Source organism: Branchiostoma lanceolatum, chromosome 4 (assembly GCF_035083965.1).
Source record: "Branchiostoma lanceolatum isolate klBraLanc5 chromosome 4, klBraLanc5.hap2, whole genome shotgun sequence".
NCBI classification, from domain to species: domain Eukaryota; kingdom Metazoa; phylum Chordata; class Leptocardii; order Amphioxiformes; family Branchiostomatidae; genus Branchiostoma; species Branchiostoma lanceolatum.
The window spans coordinates 18,187,183-18,210,948 of NC_089725.1; the positions used below are offsets into that span (position 1 = coordinate 18,187,183).

The 23,766-nt window shown below is 41.7% G+C and overlaps 4 protein-coding genes and 1 long non-coding RNA gene across 9 annotated transcripts in view; 2 read left to right on the forward strand and 3 right to left on the reverse strand.

Moving 5' to 3' along the window:
• The first annotated feature begins 162 nt into the window (after nucleotides 1-162).
• On the forward strand, nucleotides 163-13,796 carry LOC136433078 (uncharacterized). Of its 2 annotated transcripts, none has more exons than XM_066424887.1 (8): nucleotides 163-403; nucleotides 9,390-9,523; nucleotides 10,049-10,183; nucleotides 10,453-10,587; nucleotides 10,922-10,957; nucleotides 11,454-11,552; nucleotides 11,774-11,946; nucleotides 12,223-13,796. In XM_066424887.1, exons 3-8 carry the CDS (start codon nucleotides 10,099-10,101, stop codon nucleotides 12,352-12,354), a joined length of 660 nt encoding a protein of 219 aa, XP_066280984.1. In that variant the 5' UTR covers nucleotides 163-403; nucleotides 9,390-9,523; nucleotides 10,049-10,098; the 3' UTR covers nucleotides 12,355-13,796. The 2 variants fall into 2 exon arrangements, with proteins under 2 accessions (XP_066280984.1, XP_066280983.1); XM_066424886.1 differs by lacking the exon at nucleotides 163-403 and adding an exon at nucleotides 4,971-7,306.
• On the reverse strand, nucleotides 1,112-4,840 carry LOC136433079 (N-alpha-acetyltransferase 20-like). Its single transcript, XM_066424888.1, has 6 exons — nucleotides 4,732-4,840; nucleotides 4,490-4,514; nucleotides 4,032-4,122; nucleotides 3,332-3,467; nucleotides 2,915-3,051; nucleotides 1,112-2,568 (listed from the first exon to the last, which is right to left on the reverse strand). The coding sequence occupies exons 1-6, from the start codon at nucleotides 4,782-4,784 to the stop codon at nucleotides 2,483-2,485; spliced, it is 528 nt and encodes a 175-aa protein (XP_066280985.1). The 5' UTR covers nucleotides 4,785-4,840; the 3' UTR covers nucleotides 1,112-2,482.
• Nucleotides 10,334-14,718, reverse strand: LOC136433082 (uncharacterized). The gene is made up of 3 exons (XR_010755592.1): nucleotides 14,563-14,718; nucleotides 12,218-12,346; nucleotides 10,334-10,373 (listed from the first exon to the last, which is right to left on the reverse strand). It is a non-coding gene; the product is annotated as an uncharacterized lncRNA (long non-coding RNA).
• Nucleotides 14,312-17,640, forward strand: LOC136433076 (uncharacterized). The gene is made up of 7 exons (XM_066424885.1): nucleotides 14,312-14,434; nucleotides 15,139-15,196; nucleotides 15,519-15,676; nucleotides 15,967-16,166; nucleotides 16,470-16,559; nucleotides 16,844-16,954; nucleotides 17,230-17,640. Exons 1-7 carry the CDS (start codon nucleotides 14,397-14,399, stop codon nucleotides 17,283-17,285), a joined length of 711 nt encoding a protein of 236 aa, XP_066280982.1. The 5' UTR covers nucleotides 14,312-14,396; the 3' UTR covers nucleotides 17,286-17,640.
• The window catches only part of LOC136433070 (uncharacterized), a 28,418-nt gene continuing 22,286 nt past the window's right edge, over nucleotides 17,635-23,766 (reverse strand). For all 4 annotated transcript variants that reach the window (XM_066424870.1, XM_066424871.1, XM_066424872.1 and 1 more), the window contains 3 exons: nucleotides 23,560-23,636; nucleotides 19,549-19,640; nucleotides 17,635-19,040 (listed from right to left, as the gene is read on the reverse strand). In XM_066424870.1, the coding sequence (XP_066280967.1) occupies nucleotides 18,845-19,040; nucleotides 19,549-19,640; nucleotides 23,560-23,636 (365 nt within the window). In that variant the 3' untranslated portion in view covers nucleotides 17,635-18,844. The remainder of the gene's footprint in view (nucleotides 19,041-19,548; nucleotides 19,641-23,559; nucleotides 23,637-23,766) is intronic.

Consider the following 23,766-nt stretch of genomic DNA (forward strand, 5'->3'; position numbering starts at 1 on the left):
TTGACACAGCTGTGTTCACCTTGTCCAATTTTTAAATATTGAATTGACAAAATTTAAGAATTTGACACAGCAGTAACAGTGACCCTTCTTTGACAAAAGGTGCAGTCTGACACGTACTGTCGGTCATTAAACTTTGACCTTTGACACAGGGAATTTCCAGTGACGTAACCGTGGCGTGGCAGTACGTAAGTGATAAGACTCGAGAACACTTCGCGACATCGACGGTCCATACGTTGTATAGTTTTTCTACCCTAAATGTCTGCGTTGCCTTGGTTGACGTTTCGGATCGGGTTCCTCCAAAGATTACGGTCCTGTACATGTGTCGGTGTTGCCACATCTTTAGGATCATTTTTAGCTGCGCTCTAGCCCAACTACGGTTGTAGAAATTTATCACATTTTCAAGGCAAGTCATTTTCATTATTACCGCATGGAAAGACGTTGGGAATCACCCATTAGTATGAAGACGTAACGTTACAATGCATGCAGTTATATATGCGAAGGTTAGACGTGACAGGTCGTTCTTTGTAAGATAACCAGCTGCTGCCGCGCCGCGTGCCTGCGAAGCTGGTGTGTTACGCCGAATGGCGGTTATACCGGCTATATAGATACAGATACAGATAAAAGGGTATCTGGATAACTCGGCCCATTTCCAACTCGGCCCATCGCAAATCTGCATGTACGTAGTATAAGAAAGCACTTCAATCTGTAAAGAAATTGGTGTACTTGTCATTAAAAGGGTAGCATTCACCAACAAAAACGTACTACCCGTTGGAGACCTCGTAACATTACAGTAACGTTACTCCTCAACGGAAGTATGTCTGTATGGCCGAGGCGGCCATCAGAACATGACAGTATACAATCATATCTTTTAAGGAACAGTCTCCCGGAGACTACTTCTGAAACTACGATTTCTGCTGGGTGCTCAGCCAGCTCAGGACCTTCCAGGGAATACAAGCTCCGACATGATCCGAATAGTGTCACGGGAAGTCCCTCTGACGCAGCAGTAGGCTAGTCATAGTACAATGTACAAACTTGTTTTTCAAAATAAAATACAGCTACAGGCTTTGACTAAACAAGGTTCCAGACATGTAAACAGCTTTATGACATCAGATAGGAAAAAACGTCAGATGTTTATTTTGTATACAAGTCAAGGGAAAAACAATTACATGTACTCTTCACTGTGTCAACTTACATTATCTGATTCACTGTACGAAATGCTTCTTTGAATGTGGATAACTTTATTTTCTGAAGAGGTCAGAATCTGTACCTTACATCTACATGATCTCATATACATGTAATCTATTACTGTATGTTCATTAGCCCTTCAGTCCATACCTGTGCAAAACGTTTTGATGTTACTATTCTAAACATAGCGATTTATTGTACATTAGTTTTAACTCAGATCTAAGTGAGATAGTCTTGGACATAGCCTGACAAATCATGCAACTAGCGGCCGGCCGGTCCTATAACCGCCAGGTGGGGGTCATTAACCTCCGGCCAAGAGCTTGTGTAAACACAGGCTATCTTGGACAGTGTTAAATCTTGAAGAAAAGAAAAAACATACTCAACCTTGTGTCACAGTGCTATTACAGACATAGTGATGCTGGGCAGATCACGTGTGACTGTGAAAATAGTTGCATGGACATTGTTTCCATTTCTTATATTCATTCTACTTCTTACACCTTGTTATCATCTACACACTCTATATAGACAACAAAACACAAAGCAATCAAATTTTCCCCTTATCTGCCATCTTATGTGACCAAGGTTGACAAATGAATATGACATGAAATGACTGTGACCTCACATATAGCTACAGAGAGAGCATGGTTATCTATAAAACATGTACAGATGTACCAGCATTTCGCCCAAATGATAAATGTTGAAACTTCTAGACACTTAGGTATACAGTACATCTTGCACTTTAAAACACTTTGTCTTAGTTCTTTACCATTAGTGCTATTATTTACCACCATCCATGCATAATACCCTTTCAAAAGAAAGAACTTAACAAAAATAGATTGTACGATGGGTGTATGGTAGCCTCTGTACCATCCTCATTAGTTTAGGCTCACTCTCACTGTTTGAGGGAGTCAGTGGGAGCAAGTGTATACTTATGACGATGGTACCCAGGATAGTGGTGTGGCGATTGTATGGTTACCAATATAAGTTATATTATAACATTGCCCAACACCTCATGAAGGTTGGGCTCCACAGCAGAGCTCTTGCACATCTGTGAAAGCTGGATGTCTCTTCAGGGGGAACATCAACTCATGGGAACAGAAAGTGCCCTAAATTTCGGAGAAATCATACTTGGAAATGACTTTTCATGTCATACACTCTCCTTTCCAAATTTTCGTTCTATGGCTGACTTACCAAGAAGACTGCAACTGGCAAATTAGGCTGATCATCAGATATCTAGGGCATATTCCGCTCCAGATTTGTCCCAGACCTGTAAGAGTCCTGCTGTGGTTCACTACTGTTATTCTATGTCCTCTGGACGAACAGGGTGGGGTAAGGGTATGATGGACTTCTTCTTCACATCTGCAGACAGGGCCTTCCTCATGTCTGAAAAATGGACAGGCAATCCTCACCTCAACCACAACATACAGATGTTCTCAACATTTACTCAATCTCACCAAGGCGAAGTTCAACAAGAGTGAAGATTTTGTCGCAAGAGAGTACTCAATATAGTTGCAGAGGGAACATTGAATGAAGAAACAATGGTTACAACCACCAGATTAGCAAAGAAACAAGGACAAAAGTAACAAAAAAATACTTTCTTCAACAAGACCTCGGTACAGCACGGTTAATTCCTGTACCTTTCTTGCTCCAAAGCATTAGCGGCTCTTGCACTAAGTCTTGAGGTACAAGTTTAGAAAACGCCAATATTGATGAAAGCTGAAGATCTCACCATAAGCATCCTCATCAGGGTCTCCTGAGTAGTACTCCAGCACCGTCCTGTAGATGCTGTACCCCAGCTTCTTGTACATGTCCACTGCAACCATGTTAGACACTCGCACAAACAGGTCCACAAAGTAACAGTTCTTACTGCAGTCAAGATGGAATAAGTGGTAAATAAAACATGGGGTAAGGGTATGATGGACTTCTGAGTAATTATTTTTGGCGTAACAGTAGTCTCATATTGCTGATGTAAGTATGTGAGTGTGTGAAAATAGAGATTTATAGAATTTATAGAATATTCTATATGAAAAATATGTAACATGACTAATATTGCCACTAAGGTGTTTAGTTCAGCTTTGATAAACAGTATCACAAAATCAATACAGTTCATCCAGAGCACTGCATCTACAACTAGATAAGGCCTTACTTTTCTGAAATCTGCTCCAAGCTTGACATCATCTTGGCTGCCAGCCCCAGTCTCCTGTACTCTGGAGCTACAGTCAGGGCCGTGACGTGACCGTGCCACTCCTCCTGGGCCACACGGCCTTCTGCCTTCCCCATGACTGCATATGCAAAACAATATAACATCTAAGTGATTTTTTAATTATGACCTGTAGAGTTAAAAAAATATCAACTTTATCAACATGCATATTAAAATCTGCTGTGATCCTTCTAGTAATAGGACAAGCTGGTTAAATATCATCAGTGCAACTATAAAGAGCAAGTTAAAACATCACAGACTGCAAGGTGACATGCGCATCATTAGCAGTGCATGCAACATTGTGGTGGATCAGTGTGATGTACATGATGTTCCCTCTACTAAAAGAGCTAGCCTGAACTCAATCAAGCTCCTGTAACCGCATAGCCACCCAAGAGGGCACATAAATCCCCCTGGCAGCTGGAGTTTGCGTTATACAGACTACTAAAAGAGCCAGTTGAGGACAATATACCAATGCCCATTACTAAGTACATGTAACTTTATATCATTGATGACAGGGATTACTTGGAGAGCAAAAGCTACATTGGAAATCTCACACTAGGATATCCTCCTACTATATTACTAGTAGGGTGTATTTTTCAGAACATTGGTAGCCTTAGATGTCTGTACTGCATGCCAATGTACTCACTGTATCCCATGATCTCCCCTGAGGGTGACTCGGCCACCTGGAAATACTCTGGCCATCTGGCCAGGTACTGCATGTAGAACGGCAGGCCATACTGGGCAAGTGTCAAGGAATCCTTTATTTTCTATTATAATATTCAAATATGATATAATAATGCATGTTATAATCATTACAGCAATAGATCATTGACAATCAAGTCAAAGGTCAAGGTATTAAGATCGACGATGATAAGTCTCTTCTTCAAAAGGGAGATTAACAAAATAGCAATGCCATCCATGCAGGTCTCAAATTATGCATACTAGTATTGCATCACACAAGAGTCCGCATATAAGTTAATGTTACATGTAGCAGCCTGCATGTAGTAACATAACACCTGGATCATCACAAATTTAAGGAGTATGCTTTTTATACCGTGTATCAAAATGACTTCAAAAACAGCGATAAATCAATCTGAAGGATACAGTTTCAGTCAGTGGGTCCAAATTCCTGTAAAAGAGATGACTTTAGGTTAACGTTAGGTCTATTCATTCAAATTTATGGAGACATGCTTCTGTAGCTACGGTAAATAGTTTTTGCACGTAGAAGCATAGCATCCCATACTACTGTGCCGTTGCAGATCAGCTTTACAGCCCCAAACAAACTTTACCATTGTTATATTTTTGGGCTCCTATAAAAGCCCCCCTCCCCCATACACGGGACTTACACTCGATTAAACCGGAACAGGTCGTCACACGTGAACGGTCTTAGGGTCGTCATTGTTGGCGACTGGGCACACTGTTGATATGTCCCAAAAGATCTGACTGAAAATTGAGTTTTAAGCAGAAAATGCGCCCATTTCTATGCAGAATTCGTGACAACTCTCGTGCAGGTCCCCAATACAAATGGCGGACCGGAACCGGAAATACATCACTCATCGGAACGCAACTCGTTTGATCCCATTTTGATCCCATTCTCATGATCTCTCATGGCACAGTGGTATTTTACGCTACTATCATTACGCGTGATCCCTTGGTTTGGAGGCAGAACACAGTAACGTTATTTTATTAATATCAGGGATGCGAGGACAAAAAGCAACGTTAGTACGAACAAACTTCATGAAGACTGGATAGGCAAGTCGTATGTGAGAGCAAACCTCCTTGGTGAGAGCAAGGACATTATAATGTCCTTGGTGAGAGGCAGCAAGGTGCAAACTGCGCTGTGTGGTATATAATAAGGTCTAATAAGTCAAACCCCGCATTAGTATCTTAGTTATAGAAACTTTTTGTAGACAAGCAACATAGTTTAATCTTCGTCACTTGTATCACACTAGTGTAAGTCTTATGTTTTGTGCATCGTCATTAACTGTTGTCAACTTGCAATTAGTCTACGGGCATGCTTTCAATAAACGTATTATTCTTGATAACATAACGTTATCAACATACTGTAAATGCAGAAATGTTCGCGGTGGTTTTATGTTCGTGGTTTTCGCGGCGACCGTTTCACCGCTAACTTAAAACAACCGCGAACATCTTTGTCCAATACTGTAGCAGTATATGCATGGATATGACTATAGTATAGCGCTGGCCGCAAACTTAAAACCACCGCGAACACTCCATTTTCGCCTTAGCGCGAAATAAAAACCACCCGAACTTAAATCCATTTACAGTACTGAGGATCATGTACGTTACACTTGTTAACAATACCCAGGAACACTGGATGGATCTCTTCAATGAACAGATACAATTGGATTGGTTGCTACTGAGTTTAATTTCCAAAACAACAATTGATTCCTATCTAAGAGCATTCCAATATAGATTAGTACACAACTTTCCCGCTATAAGCTGTGCAGATGGAACTTGTCCGACGATTCACTTTGTTGTTATTGCAACAGCGAGGAGGAAACTCCTCTGCATATCTTTCACCATTGTTCTTTACTTGTAAAATTTTGGGGAGATGGGAAAAATTGGATACAAAACCATGTCAATGCATCAGCCAAACTTGCACCAAGATGTAGAATCATTAAACGTTATATACGTAGCGTTACTTCCGTTAATTGTTCTATTGTTCTTGATACATTGTTGAAAATTGCAAAAAATTCAACTTATTTAAAAACAGACATGTAAAATTAGCTACGCTACATAGATACATTGCGTATGTAGGATATTACAACAAAGTGGAATATGTAACTGCTTATAATTTCTGAAAAAAATGATAAACACCTGTTTAAGTGGGGATAGCTAGGCCATAGAACAGTTTGTTGTTATCAAACTGTCTTCTGGTTTAAATTACGTTTCTACTATATACGCATGTCTTTGTTGAATTTGTTGTTAATAAAGATTATTTGGAAAAAGAAAAAAAGTGCATTACAGCGTTATATTGTGTGCCAATGACGTGGGCAATCCCCGACGTAGCGAAAACAAGAAATCTCCAGTTCAAACTGGTTTGATCTGACCCAATATCCCGTTCGGCAAAGTGCTGAGTGGCTGAGCCTGTGGCTGAGTCAATGTCAATAGCAGGAAAAGGGCAGTTGAAACAATGACTTGCCGTTTATTGCGCATAGTTCCAAGCAATCCCAACTAACTTATAATATCTGCTGTCAAATAACTTTCACCAATTGCAGGGACGAGCTGCTATTTGTGAACCTGTTGCAAATTAGACAAGATATTTTAAGGGGACAAATTAGAGTAGGATATTCAAGAAATTTCCCGAAGGTGCGAGTCACCATACCATGAGTCACAGGGAAATACAACGTATCAGGCCGTAGGTCAACGAACTAACGTTCAAGTCACACAAAAGATGGTGACGTAATCTTTCCAGATAGATCCTTCTAGAAAGTTACACAGGTGAACAGGGTTTAACACCAAAATTCACTTCGACCTGTTGTTTACGGTAGAGATTAATACCCTGTTCCATCATGTCAGTCATTTCCCCTCCGATTAATTTTCTAGGTAGTCTATTTCATTATCGATTATGCATTGAGTTAGTTGATATGTTCCTGGCCGGGGGGGGGGGGGCGTCAGAAAAAGGAATAAGCCACGGATGATCAGACTGTCACGTATAGATATAAATGTAGATTTCAAGTTCAAGCAAGGCTTGTCGTTGCTTTCTTTGTTCACCAAATTTTTCATATAAAGACTCCTTTTTTATGGCAATAAATTGGACTCCCCTCCCTTATATTCGCGAGATGGAACCGTCCTCAGTGCAAATTAACACTATATAGTGTAACAGAGGTACGCAGGTCTGTAGCTCACAGAAGTTCCTCTGTTCCCGGTCGGAGTGGCGGTCACGGAATAGAGCAGGTAACGTTGCGGCTATATCTTGTCCTTTCCAAATTACATACCGCTAGCTCCTTGCCAGGGATTTCACTAGTAGCAGTGCTTGGTTATACAGTCCTTATTATACAATAGGCGAGGAAGTTTCTAGGGCCACTTTCTCACTTCCGGTGGTGTCCAGACAGGCCCACAGCATATTTGTTTAACCGGCTACATGTTATATGCATGGTAGAAATTAGCTTTTTGTTGAATCTATTTTGTCCCAATGTCTGTTCCTATGTATGTATATACATATAGTTGTTATATGTAAATGGTGCTGAATAAATCTTCGACTGGGTGTGAAAGACTGATGCATGAGTATATTTGAACATTAAATAACTATACGATGTGGTAGGCGGGGGAATCCCCATTATTGATTCATTGGAAAGTCCCGGGCCACGTGATGTTACCACGTCTAGTGATGTTGGATGGAAAGTTACTGCGAAGGTAAATTGATTCTACGGTGCGTCCTTTCAGACTAATATAATCTATTTTCAAATCCATTGGTTGGCAACATAAAGAAAACGGGACAAAATAGAAACGCTGCCATCTGTATCAAGAAACACAAAATCTACCTGTTAGTGTTACCATCAAAATCAAATTTGATATACCTCTCTTGAATATCGCGTGAAGTGGCCAGGACAGTACATTCTGAACGAAACGTCAAATTACTCGAAACTGGATTTTACTTGCTATTTATCCCAAAGCCCCTATCTTGTTGACTGTGTAAACGTTAATATCTATTTGCGTCACACCCTGACGTCACTGGGGATCCCCCGGTACGTGATCTGCGCATGCCCAAAACCTGTTGCCCACAAATAAAATTAGGTGGTTTCCACCACGCCACCTGATGAGTCATCGTGTTAGCATGTAACGTTGGGTAACATAAATTCGGGATTTTTCCGATAATGGTTGACTGAAATCAATCTAGCAGAATAATAAACCATCCTTTTTTTTCTATTATTCTGTCAGTATCATGTACTATCTTTGCACTAATCATATATATGGTAGATTTTGTCTCTAGTCGTGCTGACACCATAATATTTCAACTTGAAACTACCGTCCGCCGCACGCACAATGACGGTGCTGTCGGACAGGGGTGAACATTAATTCGGGAGAGAAGATTCGTCTTGAATATCTTACCGCTAATTACATTTTATACAGCAGCTATTCGTTCCATCCTTGGCTTGAGGAGAGTGCTATGGATATAGACGTGTCCAAGTAAAAAAATACACGAAAAAACGGCCGTACCGCACACATCAGGCCTACGGGAACAACCCGTGTGTTGAGTCGGTAGCTATAGAACGTCAAAGTCGACATCCACCGTCATGGCAACGTGTACATTATTCATGGAAAGTTAGCCGGATGCCGTAGCATTGATAATACTACTATGTCCATGTATTCCTTGTTGTGTTAGGAGCAAACTTTGAGGAAAATATCGTCCTCAGTCCACAATCACACGCAACATTTAGACAAAAAAGTGTTCCTCACAAACCTTTGTCGTCTGCTTGACAACAGGATTCTGGGTAATGATATGGCGGCGGGAAAATACACGTGCCGTAGGTTGTAGCAACAAAGAGGGGTTTTGATGATTGATCACACTTAGAGTCCAATTGCAGGTCAGCAATTTTAAGAAAATAAGTTGTCTTGTAAATGATTGTGTTTAGCAGGAAGCGGATGTGACATTTGTCTTATAAACCAGCCGACAACGATGTTGTGTGATTCTCCCACGAAGCCCTCAGACTGTTCCAATAAGGGACGGAGAGTTTTTGTCCTCGTCGCCTTCTAATGCATGCTTTTCAGACAGTGTTCTGAATACGTTAGTCTGTCAAGTTTGCATTTCTAGCGGTATTACTGATGTTGCATCTAGCACATATCCCTAAATACCCCGTTTTCGAAAAATCCGGAATTTAAGTACCCCACGAATTTATGTTACCCAACGTTATACCTTATAAAATACTGCACAAAATAGTTTTTAGTACTCAGTCGTGTAAGTCGTCGCTAGCAGCACATTTCTAAGTATTATGTCCGAAGTATCTGACGTACAGTTCGTCTTTCCCCTGGAGGATAGGTACAAGTGCCCCCTGTGCGGTCGCCATCTGAGGAAACCCCGACAGTCTGTTGAATAAAGGAAGTTAAAATCAGATTCTAACCTCTTGAATGTGGACATCGCTTCTGCGAAAGCTGTCTGGCTGAAGAATTCGGGTAAGTTAATCATTAATGGTCATTAATGATTATGATTTGAAAATGATTGAATTAAAAAGATCATATAGATCTAAACAATTTGAAATATGAATTTAGATCACCAATATTTTAGCACCAACAGTTGAAGAAAGATCTGGTTTTCCAAGTTACATTTTTCTTAATCAATGCATTTAAGGTTCAAGACATTGTGCGTTGTCTTTCTGTGGTAGGATCTGTGTCCGTCACAGGATGCCTGGTTCTTTTTTATTTCGCCTGCCCGTTTATGTTCATTATCTCCGTGCAAAAACGAGAGCCCAAGAAAATAAAATCATGCTCAAGTTGAAAATATTCAGTGCTGAAGCGTTTCAGTATACCGGCTCTCAAATGGCCTGCTTGTTTCACTTACGACCAGGCGTCCAGCGAACATGAGATAGATAAACAATTCATATTAAACTTCCAGATTGTGTCTGAATGAGAGCAAAGGTCAATCATATCAAAAGGAGCACGCTATAACAAAGGTTAACTATGCCATTGTTCACTTTACAGGTTGGTGATTTGCTGGCCGTTGTACCTCGGGTCGAAGCAGCAGTGAATCCATGATGTCGAATAACAGCAAATTGGAGACTACAGCAGTCATGGCAGTCATCATGGCCATGGTTTTTGCCTCTGGCTATCCTGAAGGTGTGTATTTTCATAATTCAGAACTATAGCTTTAAAAAAGAAATATGGTTTGACACCTCTACAGTCTCTGTTGAAAGTACAAAATAGCATTGGTGTTATCAAAATTTTGCATTAAAATGAAATAGACAACAAGCTCATGAAACGGAAATATCTCACCACAATTACACTGCACGTTTTCTTCAGTTTCTCCCTGAAACAGTATAGAACAGTGTGAAAATGTCGGCCTTTTAAAGATTTTATTCCTTAGATTATAACGTCTACTCCTGTAGATGCTCCCGCTGCACTTAATATGGCATCGACTACATGTGCCGAGGGTGAAGTGCCCGATGGACTACATGCAGGAAATTGTGTCGCCTGTGACACATGCATCAAGTACCCGGATTCTCCTTACTGCGCACTTTGTGGTGAGTTCTACTTCATAATGGTTATAATCAATTACAGAGAATAGTTCAGTTAGATGTCAAACTTATTAGTTTACTTGATCATGGCAATAGACAAAGTCAATAGACAATAAGTCTTTAGACAAAGATAAAGTCTTATGTATGAAAATGGAAAGTTTTTAAAATACACGCATCATATAGTCTTTTATTCATTGTTACATGTATCTGCCACATGAGTTACATAGTATGTATTAATGGTTTGGGTGCAGTCCCTTGCTCATTTCAAGCTGGTAAAATTATATCTTTGTCAAGAAACTCGAGATACATTTTCACCTGACTGGTTGAATTCATATTACAGGTAATGTTAACCCAGGAAAGATTACCAAGACTCCTGGTAAGCAATTTATGTGTTAAGCATATCCATATCACTTTCTTACTTTATTATCATGAGAAAACGAGAATATTTCCTTAAACTGTAGCTCGATTAATCTTGATAAATCTTAAGGCAACATACTTCCACACACCGGGTCAAAGGCAAAGAATGATCTAACAAAACAAACACAAATGTCTGGCTGGGTATTGCCTTATACGGTCAAGAACAAAGGATTGTTAACTTTGTATTACATAAGCCATTAGCTCACATTTACCCTACGCTCTATCCTTATATAGTCATCGGGGTTCCCATGAATGGATTTAATTTCACATTCTTCAAAACGTATGTTCCTTACTTTGAGGTAATTTCCCTTGGTTGATAGTAACTTAAAGTTAATCAGAACATTAAACATGTCGGGAAGACTTGTAGAAAGACATGTGGTTTTAAGGCGATGACAAACTTGTTTTTGTACATGCTGTCTCACAATCAATGGGATATGTTTGTTTTTCTTTTTCAGATCAATGGAAGGTCGGAGTGGGTGTTGGAGTGCCTGCTGCCCTGGTTTCTGCAACGCTGGTTGCGGTACTATTGTACAAGCTGTACAGAAGGCGCCAAGGTAATGGTTGTTTAGATAAGCTTGTTGATAGATAGAGTCACGAGTATCAATAAACCAATAAACATTACAAGCTATCTAATTGTGTATCATTGCAGAATAGTAATTGTGAATGAAAACAATTCCCACATTACAATTTGTTTTATGGAATAGAATTAAGGTACTACCTGTTTTGTAAGAAGAGCAGACACGGTAGCTATATTAAAATAAATCTGGTTTTGTAGAAAACCAAGGTGGCCCCGGACAGATCCCAGATGCTCCTCCCGGGATCCAAGGCAATGATGCAAGAATACAAGTGGACGGTGAGGCCATACAGGCACCTGCAGGACCTCCGGTCACAGTCCTAGCGAAGCAGGAGACCGGTGCAGACAGTACCGAGCCCTCAATCCCAATACAGGTGTGTTTCTGTCTATTACCACAAGTTGGTCCCAAGTTACACCTGTACCCAAACAACTTGTTTTCTAACGCTCTTATCTGCCCTTTTGCACTAAACATGGACAACCTCAACATTTAAATCATCTGTATTGGAAAACTTTGTGTAGGCTTTCTAACATGACCATGAACATGACCATGAATATCTCATATGTCTATGCATACGTGGCTTCAGCCTGTTTATATACACTTTTGCTAGCTTGCTTGTGACATACCTTATGTGAATTTTATCATACCTTAGGTGGAGGGGGATGCTGCTGGTTCTGGAGATTTGGCTGAAACGACTCCATCATCAGTACATCCACTACAGCCCTCTGATGAGCAGATGCCCCTGGTGTCTCACGACGACAATGCTGCAACTGTGCCTAAGTAAATGACGGAAAAGTACATTAAAGTATGTAGAACCTATTCACAAGGTATAGTTAGGGGTCAGGGGAGAATGCTATAACGTCCATGATTATACAATTTTCTCATGAATACCCCTTAGCTATGCCTGTGCCAGTAGGTCCTCACAAAGCCACCTAAGACGTAAGATCTGACGGATGGGAAAAGTGTCATGGACACTAACATGGTCTCCACAAACAAGAAAACCCAGCTGGCAGAACTATAAGAACCAGTTCTCAGTTGAACATGTCGCGGGACAGAGGTCAAACGCCAAGGTTGGCCAAGATAGCCATGGGCGGTCTTGAAGCTAGTCTGTCATTCAAGTTGTGTTAAGAAAGGCAACACTACGCTGTGCAAACAGTTATCAAGCTTCTCTTTGCTGCAATTATTGGTACCATCATTACATTATCTCGATTATCTTACATCTGTTCATTTTCATTCTCTAGTGGTAGATTTTCAAAACTGACCAGTAGAACAACAGCTTGTCACGTGTATCCTCAAGCAATTAGTCAACATGATAATTCAGTGAACTTGATATTGTGTAGTTAAGATATCATTTCTCATGTGAAATTACCTTCCGTTATCTGGGTGATTCTATGTCCAGGCAATAAATACATAGATCTGTAAAAGTTTAAAAGATGTAAAGTTGAGTAAGAAACAACACATGTAATGTTATAAATATACTTGTTCTCTGGTCTAATCACAAATGTGGCGAATACGCTGCAAATATTTGATGACCCTAGTATAGTCAGTCCAACATGCTGTGATATGAAGATCTGATGATTATCGTAGTCCATCGGTCCACATGTTCAAGTAGTAGACCTCCAACAGGCCTCTCTAAGGGATTACGGATCGTAACATTCGGCAAAAAAGGGAATAACTGGCCAGGAGAGTCAGTCCACGCTAAGGTTACTCCCCGCTGACTGCGCCTGCAAATGAAACCATATGGTAGCCAAACTCTCCTTGGCAAATATTCTCCCTATAGCCAGTGTCAGTCTGGTAGAGACTAATGCTCAAGGGCATAGTGTAAGTCTTGTACTAAGTCTTGTGTAACGTTATCAATACCCACCATTGTCAGTGGTATTGACAATTTCATTTTTGTCCACTAAAATGTTTTATTGATGTACCTTTTGTTAAGTCGGTACCAATTTTGTGTTTTTCTGAACATTGTCAAAGCTCCAAGAATACATGTACAAGAATCCTTCACATTGGCTACAAAGTGAAGCTCATGAGGTAAGAATTATTGAATAAGAAATTGTTCTCGGGTATCTTTCACACACTTCATTTGCCACAGTGAATGTGCAATTGCAACACCTGTATAAAGATATCGATGTTTCCATAAAGCTTTCAAATCGATTATGTCGATTTATTGCACATTGGTCTCTGACTTAGATTAATTGCGACAAACCAATAAAGTCATCTTGAATCTTGTTTGACATCTCTTGACTTGCCTGCAAGGAGAAAGTCTATTGACCTGGTGGGCGGACTGAGATTTTTACATGTATGATACGTAGTGATCAAGAATATAAACTATCACAGTATATGATATAACCGCCATTCAACTTAGTAAAAATTCAAATGTTACCGTTTCGCCTAACAGATCACTAGAAAAAAACAAACGACGGCAACCCTTTAAATCACTACACGCGTGATGATACAAAATCCCAGAAGCAAACACACTTTCGCACCGCCTTGTCTTAAACAATCGCCACATGTGGATGCAAAATGCGTACGTTTCTCTCATGTACCATTCAAGAGCAGTCCACAGACATGCCAGAACACGGTGGCTGATTTATTGACCTACAGGCTACACCTGCCGCGCCCCGCGTGTTCGGGCACCTCCCCTTGCACAGTGACATAGCAGCTTTACTTCCGAATTAACCGATAAGGCATATCCGGAATAAACAAATGGCATAACTAGTAATTGAGCAAATATCATATTGTTTTAAATGGATGTAGTTAGTCACGAGAGTAATCATTTTACTACAGTATATACACCTGGAAGGACGGTAGCGTGAGCACACCTAAATCATGTCAGATGTCTGCAAGCTGTTGTCAGAAATGTCACAGTAAGTTCTTTATGTTATTTCATAAAGTGATCATATCATGTATAAAAAAAAGACACAAATGCAACCTACCAGCCAAAATACCAACCAACCAACCTACCTATATATATATATCAACATGGTTTTCAGACCTTTTGCTCGATTAGCTCAGTCCTGTCGCTTTGCGGGGCTGTTGGGGTGTGGGGTGGGGAAAGCTACTCCGGCTGGGTTTTGGGGCTTTAATGAGACATTTTTCTCAGATGGGCGCTGACTTGAGATCAATATCCTAGGACAACTCCTTTGACAAACACTCGTGATCGTTACGTGTCTTACATTTGGGGTTCCCCGTCGTCAGCATCTAAACAAGGCGATGAGGTCAGCCTAGCTCTGGAACGTCCTCCGACAATATGGACTTTAAGCCGGATATCGGCCTTTTTCACGGACTCCTGAACAGAGAACACCTGAGTTACATGTCGACAAGAAGTAGTAGTTCTATCTGAGCTTTGCAAATAGTTGCGCCATACATGCTTTCTATTTAAAAAGCATTTCAGAGTAAAACCATGTGCATCTTCATAGAGACCTTGTCCATTCAGACTGCTTCATTTCTTAGATGAAGTTTTTAATGACCAAGTTGGATTGTCATTATGATAAAATATAGTTGAGCAACCCTTCCCCAACCCTAACGATGTACGATCACACAATCATCTACCGGGAAACCCTCTTTTCAGAGGGAACGTCAGAGACAAGAACAGCTATTGGGTCATCCTTGGATTGCTCTGCTGCATGGTACGGATTTCTCTTTTTCTGACACGTTACATCGAGTGGGAAAATTCACATTTTCTTCGCAAATGTCAACTGTATGATTAAAACTTACATACATTCTCCTATCTCTATGGCGTTTGTCATCTTCCATGCGACGCTATGATGGTCTCTGTGGAGCCCGCCAGACTACGTGAATCATGATGTAGTCTTGCGGGCTCCACAGAGACCATATGTAGAGTCTATGGTGTATGTGAAAAAAACATAACCGTGATTTAATTCCACAATAGCAGGGAGATTGCAATTGGTAACAGGTATCCAAATAAAGATATACAACGTCAATCCACAGGTATGTACATGTACAGCAAGTGTAGATGACTGCCCAGAAAACCAGTACTACGGGGAGCGGTGGTGCATACCCTGTACGATCTGCCAGGACCTGAACAAGGAACTTCTGCAGCCCTGCCTCCCGCAGTCCGATGCTGTCTGTGGAGACTGCTTGCCAGGGTACGTCTCATGACATAGAAAAACCTTAGTTTGTTCGCTTGCTTGTCTCTGCGTGTGTGTTTGTGTGTGTGTGTGTGTGTGTGTACGTGTGTGTGTGTGTGTGTGTGTGTGTGTGTGTATGTGTGTGTGTGTGTGTGTGTGTGTGTGTGTGTGTGTGTATGTGTGTGTGTGTGTGTGTGTGTGTGTGTGTGTGTGTGTGTGTGTGTGTGTATGTGTGTGTGCTTGAAAGATGTGCACAGTTACAAATGCAATAACGGATATTCATCAGAATTCCATGTTGTTGTTTTTAGATACTACCTGGACCAACGCTATTGCCATCCCTGTAAGTACGCACCATCAGACCACAGGTACTGTCAGTTGTGGCTGGCCTCCCAGACTACTGCAAAGCCCGCTGCAGGTTCTACCACTTCACCTAGTACACAAACACATCATTCTGTTGCACAAACAACGCCGCCACCGTTAACTGGACAGGCATCAAGTAAGCCAACAGGTAAGTAGACATTATCCATGTCTACTTTGGTCTGCAGTGTCTGCGTAATAGACTACATGATCATGTACAAACATGACTCTGCTCGGCCACAGTAAAACATATCAGATCTATTGCTGTACTGAGAGCAATATACATCAGTAAATCTCATCCGTTATGTTTGGCACATAGCACTCACATTCCACGCAAAGGAGACTTCTGCGAATATATGTTCGTTTGCCGGTGCCTTATCAAAGAGAACCCAGCCCTAGGATGGCTTGCAAAAGGACAGGCAATTCATGGTGGTTCCTTGCTATCATTTTTCAGATGACATGGACATCGTTTCCATGCCAACCACAGATGACATTAACAACGTTTCCATGCCAACCAGCGCCAATCCGTCAAAACAAAAACAAGGTAAGAACTTGTTCATCTTACATGTTATTGACATGTCTACAAAATTAACGTGTGTTGATTGACTTGTAGATGTGAAAATATGTGTGAAAATGTACAAAGTTCGCATGTGAACTGTTTACATTATAAATGGAAAAATGATTTACCTTTGTGTTTGTATAATTTTTCGTAATGTCTAGATATACTCTGATCAAATACGTCGTTTTGCATGTGGTGGTTCGGCGGCTGTTTGGTGATCCCGGGAATAAAAGAGATCACCGTTCAACCCAGATGTATTTGCTCCGCAGGTCCCCCTCTTCGCCCTGGTCCAGTCGCAGCTATCGTTATTGTTCCGTCATTGGCGGTGCTGACGCTCATCGGCGCCTTGGTTTGGAGAATCAAACACAAGAAGAAGGAAGGTAATCACAAACCTTTCTAGCCCCCCTAGCCTGTATAATGTAATACGATGACATAAAATACTAACCTAACATGACGATTTTATGACTACTTTATGAACTTGACTCATTGACTGGTGGATATGTGCGTTTATTATACGGCAACGCTGACATATAACCATATCATTCCACAAATTAAAAATAAATAATCAACTGCTTGTTGGAGACGAATTCCTAAATGATAGATAATGGTAAACCTCCTATTTAGAAACTCAGTTTGTGTTGTTTTTTCTTGATAGCAACTGCTGTTCAAGCAACGCCGGACGAAGACCAGCAAGCCCACAGCTACCCCTGACCAATAGTTCCAGCTTTCTATGCTACAAATATTACATCAATACTATAAATTGTGTTTCACCATGACTCATTTTGATGATAAAACGAGGGTAGACAAAGCGTGCAAAATGGAAATGTTTGCTTTTGGATTTGTGTTGGAGAATGTCTTTATAGCTAATAGTTTGCACGACCATCCACCCATTTAACTGTGAAGTTTTCAAATTTCTTGCACATGTAATTTGAAATATACCAAAGGCATTTTTCTTATACACCTTTTACAATATCCCTAAGACATTTTGGCCTCATAAGTTTTTACTGGTTTGCTTCTATGTAACTTTCATCAAATTATGTGACTCAAATAAACACACATATAAGGATTTTTGAGCGTCTTTATTGGTATCATCTGCGAAGGCTCGGTGAATCTCTTTACATTGCCTCTGGAGTATATGCACAGTGGAACAGAGTACATGTACATGAGAATAAATTATATATTCTCTCTCGTCAGGAAAGATAGAGGAATTTTCTTTATTTCTTTCAACAAATTTTAGGTCTATGTACAAGGGATTAGCAATAGGGGGTGATCCGGCGATTCTCTAAGCAAAATACTATCGCTGATTTCTTTATTCTCGCCCGACTCTCTATACACAACTATACAAGTGCGTGCCCATAGCTAGCATTACATAATCTCCACAACAACGAGGAAAGCGTTCTCACTTTCTAGCTGCAGGCCTCCTTTCTCATAACCGCTTGTCAACATCGGCTACTCTCAAGCAAGACCTACTTCTGAGTACAACTATAGTGTACTTTGAAACAATTTCTGTCATATTATTATTATTTTCCAGTTTGATTAGCATTTTCTTCACGACAACCATTCGGCACTATCACCTGCTACAACGTTTGTGTTGTGTAACTTCTGTTTTTGACGACAACTATACCAAACGCTCAGCAAACGCCCAGGACCAAGACAACGGTAGGAACTCACAAGAAAATACGTTGCAACGGCAACTTCAGGAACTAAACTGAACAAAACAAATACTCCTCATGTAACACTGCCTAACACCATGCTTTGCTGGCTACCAAAGCGCACACCCGATAAACAACGAAGCAAGCGAGAAATGTTTGCATTGGTCCTCTTTTGGCTACCAAGAAAATAAATACCGTGAAAATTTCTTTTGAATATTCGTAATTATATTAGATGGACATGTATGTCTATGATACATGCACACACATATACGACAGGTGACGACTGGTCCATCTTTGTACAGCACATAGCTTGTACAGAAAACTGCTTTTCCTACAGTCCGTATCTTGTGCTCGATGTGTGGGATCCGAAGAGAAAGAGAAGCGGTGTGACCGTAATGACAGAAAGTACCTCCAAGTCTAGCTGGTGTTAACAATAAGTACACCAAGTTGAACAGTTCTCTCCGGTTCTTGAACCTTTGATAACTCCAATGGCTAACACTGTCTAACATGGAAACTGTTGGTCAACACGGATTTACTATTTCCTTATTTCTTCACGGATGAACAGACTTGACATGGAAGGCTGTGGTAGCACACAGCCTGCGGTTCATGGACACCTCGCTAGATGGGGTTCTTGAGCATGCGGCCGTGGCGGAAGTCGTAGACTCGTCGGCAGAAGTAGACGCTCTCCGGGTCCACGTTATCGGGGAGGCGGCGGTGAGGAGGGAGGAAGGCAGAGAAATCCACTTCCTCCAGCGGCACAAGTGAGTTCAAGCTGCCCCGGGCTTCTCGTCGCACTTTCAAGTGCCCGCGGAATCTGGGTTATTGAGAAATAACGGATTAGACAACGACAGGCAGTGAGAGATGAGAAACCATAGCCTGGGTGCCATCCCCATAGTCTTCACTCGCACTCAATGTTTGGTGTGGGAGAGTAGATCTTCCCTGGAGTTACGACCACAATCGACTGAACGTTCTTTGTTGAAGCCAATGTCAAAGAATTATGCCTACGTGTCTGTGATAATGAGCATTGTCTGAGGGGCACACACGTTTGGCAGGGATGGATTTGAAGCCGTTCCCGACGTTACGAAGCAGACATGCTAGGTTTTATGTTATGGGTTGTATCTCGGGTCGATCAAAACTAGTGTTTCACTCTGACCACCAGTCAGGCTGACACGAGTTTAACAGAATTTGCTTTTATCGAACACTCAAAGCTCAAGAGGGAACAAGCGAAGGGAGGGCAATTACAGACGGCTCATGAGAAGGGTTAAAAAGAATCAATATAAACCATCATCTGGACAAAAGGACAATAATATGGGGTTGCTGACCTGCAGAACTCGGAGTAGGTGAGCACGTAACACTTGTCCTCGATACAAGCCACGCTGTTCTCGTCTGGATGACGGGCCGCAAACAGTTCACACTGAAACACAGGAAGAGAACAAGACTATCGTTAGATACCTGTCTGTCACATAGATTTGGTAACCTTAATCCTGCTTGTGGGTTACTCATCTGTATTCCAAGGAGAAAATCATGCGTTTTTGTGTTCATATTAGAGATTTTCAAATTGCACAAAAATATGTTGAAAATCAATTGCGTACAGCCGCATAACAGGTTATACGGCGTTAAAGTTAATGACATTTTTTTGCATCTAGCAATTAGTTTTTCCACGACTTCCAATCAGCTATTAATAACATCATTTTCACACAAATTAGAGACGCATTTATCACCGCTGATAGCCTTAAAACACCAAACCTAACCTAACCATGCCCGGGAGTCAAGTCCCTCCGTCTGGGGAAGAGTTACGAGCTGTTCGATTTCCCCATGACCTTACGTCAGGAGAACGCTAGCCAGGGCGAGCTGGCGACGCTCCAGAATGCTAATAGCAGCACGTGGCTGAACGCACGTCTGGAGTGTGTCTGTGGGATCTTATAATCAACATGCTGCAGCTAATGTAAGCTTTTCAGATAGGTAAGACCTCCGTAACCACCTCGTAAGATCTCCGTAATCATCCGAAGCTAGACCTCTCTCGTAAATCTTTCATGGAAGAGTCCATTCAAAATTGTGTCAAGACGTGAGACATATCTCAAGCAGTTGTTAAATCTATAATAAGTACTATCAATATCAATATCAAGTGGCAATAATGTTTTTGTAAGACACATATCATTGTTGAGATATCATTGTATCCCATGGCGTCTTGTATCTATTTCAAAATCTTACCCCCATTCTTTTTTCCATTGAAAATATTTTAATACTGTATCATAGATTAACAGATATCAACCCCGATATCATTTTACATCACCATTAGACTGACTTTGATAGGCGCAGGGCCCTCAGTAGTCGGACGAGTGAACCACCATGAGCGCTGACCCTCCTATCGAGCCGGTCTGTTTCCTACCCGGTGGATTTCCTAACCCTTCTGTCTTCATCTTGCCTCCCTGTGTGCTAACCCGGAGATCGCTGAACCAAGAACTGTGCTGTCTGCTTTTCGCCCAGTGTTATCAGTGTTCCCAGCTACTGAGTCTGTGTACTTCACATTTAAGCAGCTTTTTATCTGATTCTGACATTTTTCGATAGCTGACAATGCAATGCTGCTTCGGTACAGCTCGCGTTTTCCAGCCAAGCACAACGCATTATTCCCATTCTTATTGATAAGTGTTTTAGGGCCCTGTCACATTTGTGCGTATATTCAAGTGCGCGTGAGTTGCGCATTTTATTTTTTGCGGGGGGAAAAGTTGTTTTCTACTTTGACCCACCGTTGTGCAGCCTAGTGATCGAACATAAGAAATCACTTATTCGGCTGCAAACTTAACCTAAACCAAAAACATGTTAATACGCAACCCATGCGGGCTTGTATATACACAGAAGCGGCACAAGTGTGACAGGGGCTTAAGTTTTTGACGTACAGAGATTTGATGCCTTATGTTCACGCCTGAAGCTTCCCCATATAGGGGGCAAGTACCCGTCCGTAGGGACCAATGCAACCCCAATCAGCCATGCCGAGCTCTTAATAGAAGTTAATTTTGTGAATAACGACATCCATCCCTCACACAGTAGTGATTTTCAGTCCTGTTACGGCACAAGGTCAATTACGGTGCAGTTGATCAGTCGAACATGTAGTGTTTGATGTGTCAGAACAAAGACATGTCAAAGCAAGGCTACATGTGTACACTAAACGCCAGAACATTGGCCTCACATGCCCCCTGGCCTGAAGTGCCGGAGAAGTCGCGGTAACCAGCACGTTTCATGGCGCAGCCCCACGTGGGAGGTGGCAGGTACCTGCACTAATGAGCACGTCGGAGCGAGATCCCACATTTGCGAAGGCTTGGAACATTTGACGCGCCCACGTGTGGGACATGAAAGTGGCAGTTGACGTTTGAAGTGCGCACATGTTGGGCCCCAATGGGTTAATCACGCGGCCGTGACGCAATGGGAAGATGCGACTAACACTCGCAGTAAAACGTCTGCTCTGATGGATTCCAAAACGTCTTGTTTATATGTCTTGCCTGCAAACATCACCACCAAAACTCCATAACAAGACTATGGCACGTACATGACGTCTTCAATAACATACCATATCGTTAAGTGCGATTATGTTAGAGGTAGTGTCTTAACGTCAGTCATACAGCATTTTATTTGTCGCCTTTAGCGCTAGCTTTCCGTGGTCCCTGTTCTGACGTTCACTGCGCAACAGTTTTCACGTTTCCTAGACCACGCTGTCTGCTTCAAATTCTCCGAGCAGAGGTTGTTGGAAGAAAATTGTGACCTTCTTATTATAACAATGTTGGCTTAAAATATGATACGAAGGTCACAATTTTCCCCAACAACCTCTGCTTGGTGATTCGTTCACTAAATAGCATTCACTACATGAACACATAATGTCCCTTTGAAATTGGGGTGCCAAAGTATAAATGCATGTTGGCGAGATACGATTCCTCCGTCCAGAAAATATATCCAAAGAATAATTATGCACATTTCAGAACTTGAAATACCTGCGATTGCAAAACAATTAAGATTGCAAACAAACTTTGGCAAGCTAAAATAAGACTGGTTCAGAATCACATATGGTAAAAAAGAAAACAGAAAAGGGTATTTCGAGCCCTGAATTACACTTGCAGCAAGAACAAAACCGCTTTAAATCTTCACCACTTTGCGAAGCAATTAACCCGGTCGTTTAAACAAGAAAATATCGATTTCCAAACGGAAAATAATGAATTCAAGCAACCACGACGATCCCCTTCAGGGTTACGGCAGGACTACAATTATTTATCGTTCGGGCGGTAGCTGAGGTGGCGGGGAACTGACGGCAGCTTCCCGGAACAGGCGCGCTCCTGGAACCTCCGGGCCAAAATCAATACAGCGCAATTACCGTAAATGCTGCACTAATGGCGTCCGTCTGGTCCGGAAGGGGCGCGATGAGGAAGGATGGAGACGGTTTAAATCACGCCCATCTACAACACCGCCGCGCGGTGGGTGGGGGAACGGAAACGTTACGTTTCTACCGTACGTGGTGATGGAGGCGGGACCTGCCAAGAGGACCCCCCCCCCCCCCCCCAAACAGGCCCAACGTAGCTAATCTGTTGATTGCAATTTGCACTCTTTAGATAAGCTGTTTTACACGCACATGGAGACACCTAAATAAAAGGATCATCGAATAATCTCCAAGCAGATCTACACGGGGCGCGAAAATCGTATATGCTAGCCAGAGAAGGTCCAGTCAGCCAGATAAGCTCCAGCCAGCCCCGTAGCTTATCTGGCTGACTGGACCATCTCTGGCTAGCATATACGATTTTCGCGCCCCGTGTAGATCTGCTTGGAGATTATCATTAAAGGCTTCAACTATATACCAAGGAGCCTTGCATATACGTACTATGAAATGAATCACATTCAGGCTGCCTGCAGTAAGCCACTATATCAAATGCCGATCTCCGCTCTGTTGTATGACCTTTGAGTGCGTTTCTAAGATGTACTCATCTGTCAGTACTTCTACATCACTTGTCAGGAGTGCTTGAGCCTTGAAGTAAGAAGTGGAATAAGAAGGCTCGTAGAAATATCGATTTTCTTTATCGAGTTCAACAGTTCACAGAACGTTTTCAATTATATTGTGCAGTTTTCTTGTTTCCTGTCAACTTTCGCGCACGAGGTAAGATCACACTCCTTTTGGAGCTGATGAATTTTTAGCCAATTTTACCAACTACATGTATCTTTATCAACTTCTCCTTTTTCTTAATTCCGCCACAACAGCGGTCTGATGGACACTTTCCCCTATGATCCCCCCCGATGTTAATTTCCTCCACCCCTCCCCTGGTCCCGTCCCTATGACTGACAGTACTGTGTGTTACCTCTCCATGCTGAGGCCGCTTGCCGCCCTCGATGTGCTCCGGTCTGTAGTACCACAGTAGACTCATCATCATCTCACCTGGAACACACACACAACATTAACCTTTCAACACACATATCATAACTCACAACATCAACCTTTCAACACACATATCAAAACACACAACATCAACCTTTCAACACACATATCATAACTCACAACATCAACC